Below are 18,555 nucleotides of genomic sequence, written 5' to 3'. Positions count from 1 at the left end.
AGAGCTCCTGCATGCCTGCAGATGTGAGGCAGAGCAAACAGGCAGAAAGTGCAAGGTCCTTTCACTGCATCAGCTTCTACCTAACAGTGATGGAGAGTGTAGGGGGAGGAAATCACTGGGAAAATGAGTGCTGCCAGGAGGGGAGGGGATGACTCAGGGCAGTTCTCTCTCTCTGGAGGAGTTGCTGCACGCAGGGGACCCCCCTCTCCTGGAGGGTCACCTGTGGGACCAGTTGTAACCAGCTCCCTTATCAAAGCCGGGGGGCAGAGTGCGCACTGCGGCTCCTGCGGGGATCTGGCAGGAGGCAGCTGAGCTCCCTCTGGGCAGAGAGTGGGGATATAAGGAGAGGCATCCATGGGCAAAGCAGCGCCACGGTGCCGAGCCGGGTTAGGACAGGATTAGGACAGGCCTAGGATGCAGCTCCCGGCTCTGTGCTGCGGGGCCTCGCTGCTGCTGCTCGCCCTGCCATGGGCTGGAGCACAGCCGGCCGGCGGCGAGCGCGGTGCGGAGCTGCTGTCCCTGCAGGTACCGGGGCCGGGGCGGGCCGGGGCGCCGGGGCGGCCACCCCCGTCCCGCCGGGGCGAAGCGGACAGGAGCGGGGCTCGGGTCCCCCCGCCGCGGCCCTCGCCCCTCCCCTCTCCCTCCCTCCCCAGGAGCTGCTGGAGGCGCTGGGGCAGCTCCGGGAGGAGGAGGAAGAGGGGGAACCGGGCTTGGAAGACGAGCCGGTGGCCGGGGCTGAAGACGGCGGCTCGGAGCGGGACGCCCCGGGGGCGGGGAGCAGCCCGCCCGGTGTCCCGCTCCCGGTGCCCAGCCCTCGCCAGCCGGCGGAGGGGCAGAGCCCGTGGAGGAGCCTCCTCTCCTCCCACAGGCGGAGACACTTCTCGGGCTGCTTCGGGACGAGGATGGAGCGGATCGGCGCGCAGACGGCGCTGGGCTGCAGCCAGCACAACGCCCGTAGGTGCCGGGTGAGGGCCGGCGGCGCCGGGCAGCGGGGGCGGAGCGGGGCGGCCGGGGCAGCCGCTGCCCCCGGCTGAAGGCCCCGGCGCGGCCCCAGCAGCGCTCTGCCCTTCTCGCCCAGGTTTCTGGAGGAGAGGGAGAAGCTGAGGCCGGGACGGGCTCCCCCGCGGTTCCTGCGCCTCCAGGCCAGTGTCCAGCAGCCAGGCTGCCCGCAGCCCCCGCGGCGGTGGGGTACAGAGCAATAAACTTTTCTACAAAGCCTGCATTGCCTTTTGCGAGTGTTTTTACGGTCACGGCATAGCACACGGACAGGAGATACAGCAATCCCCTCCAGAGCGCTCCTCTCCCTCTGCCCTCAGGGCTCGGTCCCGACCCTGGCCAGAGCGTCCCACCGGGTTGGACAAGCCTTTGCCGGAGGGTCGCAGCATCAGGAAGGATGGCTGTCCTTCCAGGACAACGAGCAGAGAGTGCTGCACTGAAAAGGCACTGCCAGGCACCGATGCCAGGTCTGGGCCCGTGGCAGGAGCAGGGATGCCTCTCCTGACAGCTTCACTACTGCGAGCTGTGAATCCTCCAAGAGGTGGGCACCGGGCCTGGGGTTAATCACATCCCTGTCCGGGGCCAGCCCGCCGGTCGCAGCGCCGGAGCTGGGCGGCGCGGGGGCCCGGACGGACGGGAAGGCAGCGGATGCCGGGGACCGGAGGCTTCAGCACCCGGGACAGACGCCGGTCTCCCCGCACGCGCAGCGCCGCCCCCCGCCTGCCCAGGGCCCGGGCCCGGCGCGCAGCCCCCCCGGCCCGGCGCAGCCCCCCAGGGCCCAGCGCAGCCCCCCCTCCCCCCCGGCCCGGCGCAGCCCCCCCACCCCCGGCCTCCCCGGCACAGGGAGCCCCGAGGCGGCAGAGGGGCTCACGGCACCGCCTGGCACCCAGCTCCGACAGGGCGCTGCCTGTGCCAGACCTGGGAAGCCCGGCAAAGCAAGGGAAAGTATCACAGAGATAATGTATCACCATCAGCGGGAGAAACAACCCATGTTTGGGATGACCGTAAGCTTCCCCCCCATGGAAAAAGTGAGGCACCACTCAGCCATCAACTGCAGCACGGCCTGTCCTATGATCTCGGTGCTGCATGCCCCGCACCGGACATCATGACATTTTCCTGTTTCCCACACCAACAGCCTTGTCTCCTCATTTCCTTCTTTAACTGAATTGCAAGGCAGAGAAAGAGAGCTTGAGTGGGCTACAGCACAGTCTTGTCGAAGGGTTTAGTCACTGGGAGATGAAAGGAACCCAAATCCAGCCTTTTCCTCTGAACAGGACTACCAAGGCTGCTTAGACTCAGCTACACCCTAGCACTCTCCAGCTGCAAAATGGCAACAGCAGAATGGATACCACTGGAAGGATGTGCTGCATGTAGTGGCATCAGTTAGGACAGATCTATCAGCAGAAGGAATCCACATGACACTAGCACCTAAGCTTACAGTCCTTAACCTTACACGGCTGAAAACTAAGGACATCTCATGATAGCGCTGGGAAAGGGGCAACATCACCCTCAGCTCCATCCATGTACCATCCCCCTGCTCACCGGGTTCCATGCACAGGGCTGCCAGCAGCACCCGTGGTGCTCTCACTCTCTGCTCTGAGCAACCATACCCATATCGGGGAAATGTGCCAACTTCCAAACTCTAAAACCACTCGCAGTACGCTTTTTATAAGAACCTGCTGCGCTGCTAAGGCTCCCAACAGGGGTTTCACTAGGCAAATGGCCAGTGCCTGGATCTTGACTATCCATTGCTGGGCCATAAAGCCTGAAGTTCTTATTAATCTTGCCAGAGTGATGATATTGAAACCCCACAAGCAAACAAACAAGTAAGCTTTATGGCTTCAACAGTGATGAGCTGAGTTCTGACATTTTTACACTCCATTTGCTCTGGCAGAACTGTGAGATGGATAACAGAGGGCAGAATTTTGCTTTGAAAATACGGTAGCTACTGTGACTGTCAGCCATTTTATCCCATATACATACTTCCATACATACAACGTGAAACAGTGGACAAAAATCTCCCCATCTTAGAAAAGCATTGCCAAGGCTGAAAGCAGACACCTACACCTCATTTATCTGCTGTAGAATATGGAAGATGGAAAAGGAACAAACCAGTGAAAGAAAGGAGTGTCTCTGGGTCCAGGTTATTGAATGCAATCCTAGAATATTACATTGTTTCACAGGGACAGGTCACTCAAAGCTAAATATTTCACGCCTATGACTGATACCATGTTCCTCAATTTCTTGCAGCTGGGTTTGTGCCCCAGAGGTTGCTTTACAGATGTGCTGAGCTATCAGGCAAAACTCAGACCAAATGACAGAGAACATTTTTGCACAGAGACAGCACTAGAGAATACTTAACAGGGGGAGGGGAGGGGGTATGAAAGCAAAGAAACAAAAATTAAAATAATAACAGATCCTAGGTATTTTAAATTGGACACTCAATATTAATGAATAATTCTGAATTATTTTCTCACAGCGTCACAGTTTACAAACTGGAATTATGCCCTGACACAAACACACACATACACACACCCAAGAGCAGTATTAAGATAATACTTGTAACTAAGTAGTGAATTATACAGACACTGCAGTATGGAGTGTTAATTAAAAAAAACCAAAAACAAACCTATCAGGATCTTAGTTCTTTCTTATAACACAAAGGAAGGATGTGTTGAGACATACAATAATACAGAAAATGAGTACTGCCTCCATGTACTGAAAAAAGAAAGCATTAGTGAAAAAAAGGGAGTGCTCTTATAATAAAGGGCTTCATCAGAACACATGCAGAGTTGGGCTGACTTCAGGCTATATTAGGAAAAAGTAGCCTTTGAGCTTGACTTCACAACCTTGAGAATGTCCTTTCTAGTATAATTTTGGTAGCTGATCACGTGAACAGCGTGTGCACACATTTGTACACAAACACCATGTTAATTTAAGACATAAGAAATATTTTATTGTTCTATTCTTATTAAGAAACTGTACTCAGGAGATTCTTTCAAGATTTATATTCATTTTAAAAGTCAACAAATTATTACTAGACTGATATATTCAACATGCTTATATATTAATTCTTGTTTCAATTTAGAATAATAAGAAATGTTAGGAAAATGCAGGGTAAGCAATACACTTGCCTATTTAGAACTCTTCTGCAGTTCTGTAAAAACAATTTTTAGTTGCACTATACGCACAAAGGCAATGCTGGAAGAGGAATTTGCAGGAAATCTGCATTTTTGTTATTTCTCATTTAAGCATAGGCAGTTGTTAGCTAATCCTGAAAACTTCAGCTCTCAAAGAAACAAATAAATATTTTTAAATATATTAAACGAAACATTTAATTTTAACCCCTCCCAAAATACCCATATACACAAATTTGTTCATTCTTCCTTGGGGCCAAATTCTGATACCTTTGCTGAATAACAATGAAAACCATCTATCTAAAGTTCTCACCGAGCAAGTTGCTTTCTTGTATGACGGTACAAGAAGATTATTCCTGAATCTGATCATCTCTTCTTTAAATTTTATTGATATGGGGGCAAGTCTTACCATCGATGTTTAAAGAAATCCCATTGATTTAAATGTTTAGCTGTTAATAAAGGCTAGTGTTTTTCAACGGTGCCGAAGTTGTCGAGGGGGCTGGAGGTACTCGATGTCCCTGCGGAGTCAGTCTAGAAGTTACCGTCTGTATTGAGGTGCAGATCAGGGCGCCTCTGTTGTTGGCAACATACAAAGTCTCAACGGTGATACCACCTCAACAGAAATGGGAAAAGAGAAGTGTCCCAAACCTGGGATTTCCAGCACACTCCACGGTATGTGGTGGCTGTGCATATTCCATATCTAGAAGGAAAGTGTGCACAACAACTTAGGTGTCCTAAAAGTAGATTTATCTTCAGCCTTTACTCTTCATCAAAGACTCATCTGAAAAGCCTATTGTTTTTATCTGTAAAAGGCAATTTCCCTGTGGAAAGCTGCTCACTGAGCAGCGTTTAAAGCAGTTTCAGGGTTGTTTCCCATCTCCGTAAATCTGACCATAGGGGTCTCTTGAAAGAAAATCGCTAAGAATTTCCAACTGGACTATGTAATCACAGCGCCTGGTATCAAGAGGAGGGGGAGTGACATGAAATCACTGACTTGTGACATACATTCCTCAGCAACAGCAGCTGCTGCCTAATGACAGCTAATAAAGGGAATCTTCCCTTGACAGAGCTGCATGCCTGCAGTGGGACTGGAATGTGCCCCAGATAAATCCACTGATAACCTAGGAAGCAGAGATCACACCCAAAGAGTATAAAAGACAAGCTTTGGAAGAGAGAGGATACAACAAGGAAGAGAGAGACCTGAAGAAACATCTCAGAAGAGACAGCTTGAACTTTCCTATTCCCAACAAACCCAGCGCCATGGACACTAAAGGCTCATTTTCCTGCGGCTTCTTCTTGCTGCTGCTCATCCAACTTCAGTCCAGCAGAGCCAACCCTATTTACAGCCTCAGCCCTGCCAAAGAACTGGCCAGCATGGAGGTGAGGACTCTCTCCTTTTGCAAGGTTAAAGTTTTGGGGTGCTTAGCAGAGTGTGAGGTGGCGTTTTTGCCTTTCTTTCGCATGATCGGATAGCCACATCAGTGATCACATGCCAGGTACAAAGTCTCAGTTCCTCACAGGGGTTCAAAGAAGCTCTATAGAGCAATATCCTCTAGTGCTGGGTTCACTTGATCTCCTGGGTAGCAGTGGGAAACAAAATTCTGATGTTGTGGGATGCCTGCTTTGGGTTTTCAGTTCTTTTTCTCTTAAAGATCGACATTCCTGAGAGTAAAGTCTCAGAGAGGGAAAAAATCATCTCAGTAGCTCTATAAGAACAAACAGAAAACTTTCAGGTGGGCTCCTGTTTACCCCACTAAATGGCAGGAACAGTGAAGCAGGACGGCTTCTAGCTTTGCGGATTTAAGAGAACTAACTGGCTGCATGTGCATGGGAGATGAGGTGAAGTGGAGCATGCAAAGTCAAGCTTTTAGAAAAGTTGCTAGAGGAATAGTATGATCATTAAGTGTGACTCAACCAGAAAAGCTTCTAAAAGTATGAAATTACCAGGTGCATATTTTAATGAATGGTAGAGGACATCCACTGTTGCAGGACTAATACAAACTTAAGACTCAGTCTTGCAAGGTGAAATCTGAAAGATCAAACCTTTCCTTGGACTGGTACCAGTGACACGGCATCAGATCCTGCAAACAAACTGCTTAAGATGATTAGGACAGTGTCAGCCAAAGCTAAAACTGCCCCACACCTCTAGGCTGTTTTCAGCAGCTAGCTGAGAAGAGTGGCTTCCAAATGCATTCACTGTCAAGCAAGCCATAAGGCTCACTCCTCTTCACCCTACTTCTAGAGATGGACAATTAGATTCTTCTAACTGGTTGAGCTGCCCTTGAGGAGGTTACCTGTTCCCTGTTACACAAAGCTTTAAAAATTACAGAAAATGGCACCCAGGAAGAAGTTATATAGCAGACATAAATTTAGCGTACAGCTATTTTCAGGGATATGGATGTTACTTTAAGGAGCATCAATCCGGCAACTCCAGGGGCAGAGCTTCTCCAAGTAACGTCCATTGAAATAGCCAAGGGTGACAAACAAGCAGATGGTCTTAGCCAAAAGAAAGAAGAGAAAAACAACTGCTGGCAAGTAGCATTGCAGGCAACTGCTGAGAACATGGGAGTGGACTATGGGTTCAGAAGTACTTTGGGTACCATTGGCAGGCTGAGTTGTATTTCCCTGTGCAACTTGGACCTTGCTTTTTTTTCCTCTGCCAAGAGCTCTTCTAACCTTGCTTAGTGGCAAGCAGCTGCATTCAGCTCTCAGCTAGAGCTACTCATAGGTGGAATTAATTTGAACAGGGATTTACTGCAGAGGAAAGAGCTCAAGTACCACCAGCAACCCTGATGGTCTCCCTAGGGCTGGCTATGGGACCATTGATGAATTCAGAACTGGGTGACTGGAAGAGCTAGCAAATTACCACAAAACCAGAAGTTTCATGAAATTAATCCTTCTCTTGTAGGCTCTGCTGGAGAGACTGGAGGATAAGTTTGCAATGATTGAAGCTCTGGAGTCCAATCCTGACCTGCAAGAGCCCAAACCCCAGGAGGAGATCTCACCAGAATTCATAGATGATAGTGATGACCAGAAAGCTGAAGCTAGGCTAGCACCCATCACCCCTGTGTCCTACAGGGACTCCTTCCTCAAGAGACTGAGGGGACTGCAGATGCCCAGGATGATGAGAGATTCTGGCTGCTTTGGGAGGAGAATTGATAGAATCGGCTCCCTGAGTGGAATGGGTTGCAATGGTGAGTCCCGGCTAAGCCATTTCACTGAATAGAACAGACTGCATCTGTGTTGTGTGACAAGAGAGGAGCAGGTTCTCTTTTAAATCCTTATTAAGACACAGTACAAGAAAGAATTTTAACCTAATATTTAAGCTAGTACTGTTTTTTCAAAAGAAAACCTGCATCTATTGATTTGCTAGGTAAAAGCACTGCTGTCAACAGTTGCTTATACTGAGAGAAAAACAGATTCTAGTAACACTTCTTTCATGTTTGGCTTGCAGGTTCCAGGAAGAATTAGGACAACCTCCCTAGCCCCTACTCTGAAGAATGCTTCACAGTACCCGTTCCTCCCAAGATGAAAGCCGGATGCTTTCTACGCTTTTCAACAGAAAGTTATTCCTATTTTTATTTATTTATTTATTTATTTATTTGATGTTTTTTAAAGAACATTTCTTACTCTAGCACCAAGAGACCATCTTTAAATAAAACTAACACGTTAGACATCTATGCTGGACCTCTCTCCTGTCTGTTCCATTAAAATTTCTTGTATTTTCCTACAGTCAAAAGCCTATGTTTTATTGGTACTCCAGTACCCACAAGGCTGGATCAATCTTACACGAGATGGAGAAAATATGAACTTGGTAGAAATGAAAACAAGTTTTTCACTGTTTTTTTCCCCCTGCACTAAGAAATTATAACAGATTAGCAGGAAAAAAGATTGCTCAACATTGAAAGACTAACATGAGTCCTCCTCTAGACAGTGTTTCAGTAACAAGAGAGTCCTTTTGCTGCTATAGATTATTCAGTCAAGGAAACTGCCACAAATCCCTCATGTAAGCAAAATTTACATGAAAAGAAATAAGAAAAATCAGAACACTCCACAAATTTCAAAGGGAGAACAACTCCACAACCAAAGGGAGGAAAGGGAATTCACTGTATATGCTTTCTAGCACTAACCAAATAAAGGTTACAAGCATCAACAGAAAGATACATTAACTGTGTCTTGTCTCACTCTGCATGTGGCTGAGGTGCCAATCCCCAGTGTTTCCTGATGGGTCCTCAATGGGCTGCAATCCTATCATGGTATTTCTCATGTGACGGCAGATGGGATCACTCCAATTACAAAGCAGCTTGTACATAACATTTATCACTTTCTGGGTACGGCCCTTCATAAAGTTGTTCTGAACACGGCTAACGGGAACACTGCAAGTCTGATACAGGTTTCCTATAAACCTTTGTAGCTAGGTTTCACAACTATGATCTGAATCTGGTCCAAACCTCATTCTCTCCCCAACCCCAAATAGGGTTATATTGCCAAGACCACATCCAGTTAGCACCCCAAGGACCACAAATTCCCAAATCGCCACAGCAATGGCACTGAGCCCAGGCTCAACGCAACTGTCCTGTGATTGCACATACCACTAGAAACTACATTATTTTGCACATCTAATTTTAGGTCTTGTTCCCAGTGCCCATTACTCAAGTACCCTGGAAAGCTCGTTCAAGGCCTAAGAACACAGCAGCGCCAGGACAGGCTCAGCTGCAGCAGAAGTCTAATTATGACTTGGCTTATGCATATGCACACAGGGAGAGGAACAGTACTTGGTCACAATAGGCTATGGGGAGGCAGAAGTGCCAGAGCCATGACAGCTGCTGACAACAGCTCTCAGCAACCACAGCCACAGTGAAACTGTAAGTCTGAGTGCTGAATGGCACACCACTCCTGCACAGGCCTGTTTACAGCCAAGGCTGCTGTACCCACTTTAACAGAGCTTATGTCACACATCACATTTCTGACAAGCTGCCCTCCCAGTCACTCCCTGTGCTGCTGATATGGCCTCTGAGAGGAACCTGCATGCTACCCACCACTCTGGGCCTTGTGATTCCTCCCTAGGAAGAAGAGCAGAAGCCTATTCTGAGGGAATGATTTTGCTCCACTCTGATGTGAAACAACAGCTAGTGTGGTACAAATCACATGTCACAGCCTCTCCTGCAGCAGCACCAGCCAAAGATAAAACACTCTGTGCGACAGTGCCCACACAGGTTTCCCTGGCAGGAGAATTGATTCACAGGTCAAGACTCCCAGCAGCTACCATGAGTCATCTCTGCAGTGAAAAGCTACAGTGACTTTGCATTTACTCAAGAGATGGTTTCACAAATCCAGGTGGTGTGAAGTCACCCTTTGGGAAGCCTTCATGAGGACAATGAGGCTTTGTCTTCTCCAACAGGCTGTGCAAACAGCCCTGCAGTCTCCTGTTTCCTGCTGCAGCAAGACAGGAACACAAACATGGATCCTTCCACACTAGCAATGGGCAACAGCCTGACTTCCCATGTGCTGCTATGAAGGACAGTAAAAACAGTCCTCGTACTCTAACAATAACAGCCCTTGCTGGAGCCAAATTTTACCCAGTCAAGCAAAACTTGCATAGACACTGTAAATTGTCCCTCCCTGTCTGCCCCTCAAGGCACAGAACACTAATTAGTTCAGTGGAATGTGCTAAAAATGGCAAGAAGAGTTGGTGCTGCCTGACCCAAAGCCAGGTGGGTCCAGTATTAACAGCAAGCCAGTTCCGGGTGGAACAAGTCTGTATTGGCTTGCAGACAGCATGTTAATAGACCCTGTGGTCTGGGAGAACCTAATTGAGTCAGCAATCTAGGAAAAAAGCATCTCTGTGGCTGGATTTTTACTGCTACTCCCATAAACACACTGAGCTGTAAAGCTGCCCCAGGGAAATCTCACAGTCAAGTCAGAATAGGACTTCACACAGAAACAAGCAATTGCAAAAGCTGAATGAGAGAAACCTAGTCCCAATCGGCTGTACAGACAATGAGTATCACCCCCAAGAACAAGCAAAGCTACCACTGTTGCTGTGAGAGCTGGATCAGAGAGAGCAGGGAACAGTCTTTGGAACAGTCAGTCCCAAACAAGCACTCAGCCAAAAGCAGCCCACTGCTTATGGAGAAAGCAAGGACATCTGAAAGCTAAATATCTTTCCAGAGCTGCATTAATTGCCTTCTAAAGAGGGTACAGAAATCCTGTGGCCAAGAGGGTTCCTATAGAAAAGAGAGTCCTGAAATCCTGCCCTCCCTGTCAGGCATCAGAGTACTTTATAAACCTTAATCAACCCCCACAACACAGCATCTAAGATGCATGCAAGTGCTATCATGCTCATTGTGCAAAGGAAGAACTATCCCAGTGGGATCAGAGAAGGACCAGGCTAACACTCTCCACCCAGCTCTAATGACATTTGCCACCTCCTGCAATGCCAGACTTCATACTTCCTAATAGCTTCTGGCAGTAATGCTGACTGGCAGCACATAATTCAGCAGCTTTCTTTCCTTTGAACTTTGAAATACAATAATCACACTAGCATGCTTCATGCACACCGTAAGGCAGGAGCCTCAGATGGAAAGGTGGTCTGGCTGGTGTGGGGTTTTTTTGCAAATTAGATTTGAGGGTTTCTTTCCCCGCTCAGACATGGCACTATCCCTTTCCAGCTTCCCACTAGATGACATGTTTCACAGAAATCCCAGTCTGCAGGCAAGAAAGCCAAGAGGAGCTGTCACCACTGCTTTCTCTACGAAATCATACATGAAGTATAGGACACGTCCTCCGCTGCTGCAGAGAGGTGTGGAGCTGTGCCAATTTGCATAACAATCTGGCCATATCCATCTTGCTTGACTTACTTTCACTGAAGCTTGGCCCCCAAAGGCCTCGGCTGATTGACATCTACTCGATAAGTGTGTTGCAGTCATCCTAGGCAGCAACTCTTTACAGATGATAGTACGCTGGCTCCATGCCCAAAGACAGAGGCTACCAGCAGTATGATCATACAGCTAGCAGAAAGCCTTTTGACAGCTCTGCCATGCTGAGAACAGCCTCTCCCCAAGTCTCTCACATGCTCACCCAGAGGTACAGCTCCCATTAGATGGTTGGCACCCAGTTGTCCAACACTTGTCTTAATTTTTACACTCAAGAAAGAAAAGTCCAGAGGCATTGCTGAGAAATAAGGAAGGCGGATCTTTTCCTGTGCTTTTGTCACACCTTTGAGCTGTGAAACATCTTGGAACAAATCAAGAACATTTCTTGCAGCAGATGTCCCTGTGCTGTCATTCCCTGCTGGAACTGAACCATTGCCACTCCAGTGACAGCTGCTATGGACAAAAGACTTTAAAAGGGAATCTTCTGCTGGCTGAAATCCCCAATTCCTTACTACAGCAAGTGATAGAATGCAGTGGGCTTTGTTCTTTGAGTCTTATTCCTGCTGTGGTTGCAAACATAAAGAAAGGTCTCAAGATCAGTCTCATAGTGAGAAGGAAAACATCAGAGCAAAACAAAAAGGCAGGAAGAAATTATGACCACAGGATGGGCTCTCGTACTTCACTGCTGGCAACCAAAACCCACTGCTGGTCCTATTCAGTTATGGCCTGTAACAGTTTCTGAGGCCAGCCTTCCCATCATCCTATCTGAATGAAATGAAAAGGAATTACTTCGACTGGAGTTCCTAGCTCAAAGAATCCTGAGCACATTAGTCCCCCTCTAAGCAGTTGTAACCACAGAGGGAGGAAGGAAGATTTGTAAGACCTTCCCCCTACCTTCCCATCTCCTGAATGCTCTCTTGGAAAACCAGCAGAATCCTGTATAGAAAAAGAAGCAGAACTGGGAGAAGGGAAAATTTTAAGAAAGTCAAAGGTAGTGAGAAGGCAGCTAGGGCCAGGCCTGCAATGCTGGGAAATGGGAAGAAGCAAAAGAAAGGTAAAAATCAATGTGTAAATTCAACCATCCCACGGTGATACTTTCTAGTATAAGCACTAAGGAGCTGTTGGGGGAGTCAGCAAGGGTCTCAGGGTTGTCCTGTCTTTTCTGTTAGTCAGGAGTTCTCCAACACAGTACTGTTTTTTGTGTTCATCTATTCAGACTGGTATATGTGGGTTCCAGTCTCCTGCTCCTAGATGCTTAAGAATCACTAAAATGTGTGTTAAACCATACATGGCCCATACAGTGACTCATGCTTTTATTTCTGCCTGTTTATTTCTGTTTTGAAACAGCCTGGAGAAAGGGACATCCTGCTTACTTTTAAGCGTCTAAACCTCACAGACTGATACCCCTTACTTCCCAGATGGTGGTGGAACTCACTGCCGTCTCATTCCAGCTATGAACAAGCTTTTTCGCACACTGCATGTGAAAAGCTATAGTGGAAGCTGAAGACACTGCGTGTATCCCATGGCCGCTGAAAAGCGCTTCAGCACCCTGGACAAGAAGAGCAGCTTCATTCTCTCATCTTACACACAAGCACAGCCAAAGCTCGGGGCAGCCATCCGCTGTTTCTTCCTGTGCGTGCTGCACGGTACACACCTGTATGTGTATGCAGACGTGCTAAAGTAGGCAGCTTGTACCCTGCCAGCAAAGCAAAGCAAACCAAAAATAATTAAAAAAAAAAATCTCACTCGACAACACCCAAGTTCTTCTGCCAGATGCACAGTTTACAGGTACAGTGATCATGACACATGGTTGGGTTTACTGAGTCTGTAAACCTCAGAAGAGATTTTAATCTAAACATGCAGTTTGTTGCTTTAAGCATAAATGTATTACACAGCTTTTCTAGTAACCACCCCTATCACCCACGATAAAAATGCAAGACAAACCACCATTTGTAACTATTTTTGATCTCTCCCTCTTGGCAAGAAACTTTACTGCTTTTATTCTCTGCATTAGGAATGACCTTGCATACAATCTTGACAACCAAAGCAGCCCTAAAGCTAGGTTAAAACCAAGTGTCTGTACCTGCATCAGGCCAGCTGGCTGCTTTAGTAGGTTTGGCTGCAAGAAAATTGCCATTACACCAAATTGTCAAGCTATCTCTGTAACCATGGACACAGCTCTTCCACCCTCTTTTTTCAGGGGTAGGAGGTGAGAAAGTAGATGAAAGACCAGACAGTCTATTATCTCCTTTGCTGTTATGCTAAAGTGGCAGTTGATGTACCTCAACTTTAGGAAAGAGATTCTTCTCTCATTCCCTTCTACACTACTGCATTTAAGACTTAAGGCAGGAGCAGAACTCGAGCGGAGTTTTCCCTCACTCTTTTCTCCTGACGACTCTCTTTACCCCAATTCTTTGCTAGGAGCACAGCTTAAGACCACCATGGCACTACTTACTTAGCTCCCAAACACAGACATTCTGCCATCCCCTCCCATCAGATGGTTTTATCTATTTCAGGCTCTCCCTATCATTATGTACACACCAAGCGAGAGAATGAGGGCAGGAGCCAGATAAGCAGCTAGCTAACTTCATATTCGAGTACATCAGAGTGCCCTGTACAACACTGCTACCTGATCCAGAAAAACAGCACAAACGTGGAAAAGCAGTGAGTTTTTTGGGTCAGATATTTCTGCCGTGTTCAAAGACTGTACTTAGATTTTTGGCCTGTAAGCATGTGATGGAAGTTCAAAAATTGTCACAAGTTCTTTCCTGTAAGGTAGACAGCAGGATAAGGCAGGAAAGATAGCCACAAACTAAATAAAAGCTAAAGATGGAATTAAGATTTTTCACATCCTGGAGAAGTTATCTGTAAAACGTGAGGTGCAATACTGCACTCAAAGCCTTTCATTCACTTACTGGGAAGGAGGGGAAAAGCAAGAGTTCTTAGGTAAGAAAAGCAGCCTCTAGCACAATGTGCACAATTCAGCTCATTATCAAACAGTTGGTAATTCCCTCTTTTAAACAGCTGTTGTGAGAGAACAGTGGTCACGGCCTGAAGGATTACACCTGTGCCTATCTTTGCCCTGCCTCAGAGCACCTTCTGCACAAACTGTTAGATCCAGACAGCTCATAAACAGCAACTACTCATCTACCTCAAATCGTGCTCTTGGATATTGCCATGTTCTACTAGTTTTGTTGTAACAAAAGGGCAAAAGTAAGACAACACTAGAAACATCAAAAGGCCTTGAAAGTGCTGAAGGAGACACACAAACATTTTACTCTCAGACATGTTATGGTTACATGAATACTTCCCAAGTGCCATAGCTCAAATAAAAATATATTTATACAAATTTAAAAAAAAATACAATTTATATACACTGTGGAATTAGCTTACATCATTTCATAACAAAAAACAGTGCAAAAAAACAACCAAATGGAAAGGTAAGTTGCTACCATTGGAATGGCTCACAGTAAGTTAACAAGTCAAAACTGCATAATTAACACTGCACAGGAAACCATGAGGCAGGGAAGAATGCCCCATACTACCCCCTAACTTTTGCCATCAATACTAATCCAGTTCTTGGTTACTACTCCTTTAGTGTTGCTCTGAGTTAAAGGTTACAGGCACCTATGTTAGAAGTAATTTTCTTGGTAAATCACTAAGCAACAAGAGCCAGAGTAGAAGCAGTTAGTGTGTTGTAAGAAAGGAAGTAAGTGATCAAAGTGTGGGAAAAGACTGATTCAACACAAGCCCCTCTGCATCAGTCCTCAGCAGAAGGGAAATGCTGCATCTCCAAACATCAGATGAACTTGTAATTCCCTTCCTGCAGGCTACATAACAGTGATTGCACACTGAGATTTCCCTTTGAAGCAGCTGACAGGGTCATCCACCATCCTCACTTAAAACTTCTTTACAGAAGGAGTGTGTTTTCCGGCTGGAACATTTGATAGATGCACAGGCAGAACAGATGGTGCTGACAGCAGGCTGAAGGCAAGTGGCTTTCTCATGGGGAAGCGCAGCTGGTGCTCAAACCTTGACAAGATTTTTAGCCTGTCCTGCCTGGATTGCCTAACTCCAGGCCTCAGTAGCCATGACAAGACATCCTGCAGCAAAATACACTGCTGCAATTTGTGTACAGAAATAAAACAGGACATGACCAGCTCAAGGCAAACAATCTTAAGGAGCCCTATTCATGCACAGGAAGAGAAGGAACCTTCCACACAATCATTCAACAAGAATAAGAAGAAACGGTGAGACACGGGGCATTCTCAACAGGTGCTCTGACTATATGGGATTGTTAATTCCACATTAGTGTGATCTGAAATCCCATCAAAGCAGGATTCTTGTGATTTGTAACTGTCCATGAGCACAAATCCTTTGAATGAATGGCAGGTTAACAGAAGTGTATTTCAAACTTGCAGTCCAGCTTCAGGAAGTGCAAAAGGGTGCTGAAAGTTTCTTGAAATAGCTCAGTGCAAGACCAGAGCTCAGGGAACACAGGCATTTTAGAAATCATCTGCAGAGACTAATCAGAGAGAACAAACATCCTTACTCACAATGAAAGAACTTGCGAGTTCAAAGCAGTAGCCAATGACAATTCATATGCTCTCAGGAACATGCCACACCTGTCCCAGCCAAGAAGCCCAGGCTGAAGGCACAACATGGATACTGGCTGTAGGAAAACACCTTCGTTTTACTCTCGGAACTTTAAGAGCTTGTGTGACTTACGTGAAATGGAGCTAGGATATTCAGAAGTCAGCAAAACTATTTTAGTGGAGGAGACAAGAGCTCTTGCTGCAAATTCCAGAGCAAGAAAGGGAAAAGAACAAACATACTCCCTGTTCTTTATAGATAAGTCACTTCTCAAGCAGTGCTGGAGAGTGGCTGTAGTTAACAGAGGGTCCTGGGAGACACACAGCTTCCTTTGCAACAACCGCCATTGCACATACCACAGCCAACTCTTGCCTTTGAGGAAATGGTATAAATACATTCTTAAAAACAAACACAGATCCGCCCTTCCCCTCTTAATGAGGCAGCAGGTGGGAAAGAACACTAAGTGAAAAAAGGGCCTCCAGATGTGAATGGAGAGGAACAAAAATTAAAATCTAAGTGCTTACAAACAGCTTTGCTAAAACCAAACTTTCCAACCGAGCCATGTCATGCACTGTATGACAAGGACAAATTCTACCCTAAAACTTGGCCTCAGGAACCACTTGTAAGACCAAGTTTCCTCTCATCTGCTGGACGAAAGTCAAGAGCCTCCCATGACTCAGCTGCCTTTACTGCAAGCACAGCCAGAGAATACATCTGTCTACCAACTACCTGCACTGCAAAGACTCCATGAACATTTAAGAGTTCCAGTGACTCAGAGCCCTATATCAAGACCATGGCTGGTGATGACCTGGGCACAAAACCTCCTCCTAACCCTAACTGTAGTAGGGCTTGGCAGCCAGCACTTTGCAGAGCAGTGCCCTGGAACAATCAGCTTCTACAATGTCACTCAAAGAGGCTGTTTTAACAGATTTTGTGTTTTGACACACGTAAGGAAAGGGTACAACTTCTTCAGGCTTAGTCAGGAAAATCTTCAGATGAGTTCTTGAATTCAAAAAATACAATAATGCTCCATTTCCTTCTGCCACAGCTCTCATCTAGCTAGCTCCTTATGGCAGACAACAGGTTAACAGGAGTGCTCAGAGGCTGTGTGCATTCCCCAAGTTACTAGGCCCAGTCTCCAGGCTGAGAGAATGCTCTGTGCTTTATCAAGCCAATCAGCTCTGCAGCCCCTGGAGGCACAATGCTGGCTTCCCACTGAGGGTTATCTGTATGCAAAACTCAGGAAGGCAGGTGCCTGCTGGAACAATACAGGTGCTGGCCAGGATGGTACCTGCTAAAGCAGTGAACTGGCTGCAGCTAGCTTCTAAGTGCGCATTTTACCCTTACAGATATTCAGCTGTAGCAGTTCCAAACATTATCCCAAGCATTTTTAGAGCACAGACAGCCCCACTTATCACCCTGCAGCAGATCCTGCTTGTTAAGTCACCAGCACCAAGTATCGCTCCTGTATGGCAGCCTGAAGTTACGCCAGCTCCTCTCATGACACAGAGATAATTCAACCAAGCCAGAGACAGGGCATCAGTTCTATCTGCCTCCAGAAAGCAACACTTCACCATGCCCTGGGGATGTGGGGTTCCCTGGTCTCCAACCCTAGCTGGAAAGGTGTCCCAGGCTCTCGCTGTTGGATCACAAGGACAAAGTGCCTACAAATGCCAAGAAATGCAGGAGTGTCAGGGTAGTGACAAAGTGGAGTGCCACAAAGTGCCTTAGAAGAGTCTCTTACAAGGGAGATAATTGCAACAGCTAACATGGAAAGAGATCTTCCTTCTCCGAGATGCTCTGTAAATGTATTAAATATTTATAATCCCAAAGAGTAACTGGAATCGAACTGTTTTGAACTCCTGATTTGCTGAGCTGCCCTCAAAAGTCAGCTGCTGTCAAAAACATCACAGCAGGGACACTTCCCCATGAAAGGAGGAGAGAAATTAGGAACACATGAAGCCAGAGTGGAAAGACACAGGCAACTTAGAGCACCCGCAAAGAGAAGTATACTTCCAAAGAGCTGGATTTTTTAATACCACTTTTGAGGAAATACATCCTCCTGAGCAGCTATTTCACAACTGCAAACTTCAGTACCTCTTCTTGGCCTTTACAGAGACCCCTTTCTCACACAAATAAGGCAACAGTTGCAGGAACAAGGGAGGAAGAGGAAAAGGGAGACATACAGGAGGACAGGGAAAAGATGCTGCAGTTCTCTGCACGGGACACAGTGGAGCTATATTTTTTTTTCCAATCCTTAAAAAAGTAAAACCAAAATGGAACAAAATAGTGGAACGTACAGTGTCAGGACAACATCTGATGAAAGGAGATAACCGGGGCATGGGAAAAGGAAAAACCTGGATCAAGAGTGGTCAACCAAGTGCCTGAGACCAATCAACAGCTCTGGACTCAGGCAGCTCCTCTAATTCTCTGGCTAGCAAGATGTTTTCCAGCTCCCCAGGCTTGATATGCATGTGAGAAGCCAAACGGCAAGTCTTGGGCCTTGTGGGGTCCAAGCAGAATGCGAGCGCGTGTGCAGGCTTGGAAGAGGGAGGAAGCCACACCAACAGTGGGGCAGGGTGGGCAGGGGCATCAAATGGTCTGATAGTGTTGTCTCAGTCTTGCCTGCAGGAATTCGTGGGTCAGGTTGTGCCGAGTGATTATCCCAACAATCTTAAAAGAGGAAGAAAAGAGGAAAAAAGATACAAGTCAGTACCACAAATGTGCCACTAAGAGGCGTGCATGGTAGAGCTGCTGTTCTTTTCAATCCCCCCAAAAGAGGGAACCTGCAAGCAGTTCTTCATCAATGCTGAGTTTGAGCGGGTTCAAGTTCAAATCTCAACAAACCAATGCCCCTCCCTCTCCCAGCACTTATCTACAGGCAAGACACTGCTTTAACTACACCCAAACGGACAGCTTAACCATTGCTATCGTGTCTGGCCACAGCAGAAGTT

At 46.9% G+C, this 18,555-nt stretch overlaps 3 protein-coding genes across 5 annotated transcripts in view; 2 read left to right on the top strand and 1 right to left on the bottom strand.

The window, feature by feature from the left end:
- The first annotated feature begins 414 nt into the window (after positions 1-414).
- Positions 415-1,104, top strand: LOC121084464 (natriuretic peptides A-like). Its single transcript, XM_040585908.1, has 3 exons — positions 415-525; positions 654-954; positions 1,079-1,104. The coding sequence occupies exons 1-3, from the start codon at positions 415-417 to the stop codon at positions 1,102-1,104; spliced, it is 438 nt and encodes a 145-aa protein (XP_040441842.1).
- A 2,886-nt stretch (positions 1,105-3,990) lies between these two features.
- Positions 3,991-17,951, top strand: LOC121084717 (natriuretic peptides A-like). Its single transcript, XM_040586551.1, has 2 exons — positions 3,991-5,513; positions 7,042-17,951. The coding sequence occupies exons 1-2, from the start codon at positions 5,394-5,396 to the stop codon at positions 7,357-7,359; spliced, it is 438 nt and encodes a 145-aa protein (XP_040442485.1). The 5' UTR covers positions 3,991-5,393; the 3' UTR covers positions 7,360-17,951.
- The window catches only part of CLCN6 (chloride voltage-gated channel 6), a 19,300-nt gene continuing 15,006 nt past the window's right edge, over positions 14,262-18,555 (bottom strand). For all 3 annotated transcript variants that reach the window (XM_040586534.1, XM_040586535.1, XM_040586536.1), the window contains exon 23: positions 14,262-18,274. In XM_040586534.1, coding sequence (XP_040442468.1) covers positions 18,194-18,274 — 81 coding nt within the window. In that variant the 3' untranslated portion in view covers positions 14,262-18,193. The remainder of the gene's footprint in view (positions 18,275-18,555) is intronic.

Source organism: Falco naumanni, chromosome 3 (genome assembly GCF_017639655.2).
Source record: "Falco naumanni isolate bFalNau1 chromosome 3, bFalNau1.pat, whole genome shotgun sequence".
NCBI lineage: Eukaryota > Metazoa > Chordata > Aves > Falconiformes > Falconidae > Falco > Falco naumanni.
The sequence above is the reverse complement of the archived record's forward strand: the minus strand, read 5'-3'. Positions and strand labels throughout refer to the sequence as shown.

Coding starts and splice junctions, on each gene's coding strand:
- LOC121084464 (XM_040585908.1), top strand. CDS start 415: ATGCAGCTCCCGGCTCTGTGCTGCGGGGCCTCGCTGCTGCTGCTCGCC. Junction 526..653: donor CGGAGCTGCTGTCCCTGCAG/GTACCGGGGCCG, acceptor CTCCCTCCCCAG/GAGCTGCTGGAGGCGCTGGG. Junction 955..1,078: donor CTGCAGCCAGCACAACGCCC/GTAGGTGCCGGG, acceptor CTTCTCGCCCAG/GTTTCTGGAGGAGAGGGAGA.
- LOC121084717 (XM_040586551.1), top strand. CDS start 5,394: ATGGACACTAAAGGCTCATTTTCCTGCGGCTTCTTCTTGCTGCTGCTC. Junction 5,514..7,041: donor AAGAACTGGCCAGCATGGAG/GTGAGGACTCTC, acceptor CTTCTCTTGTAG/GCTCTGCTGGAGAGACTGGA.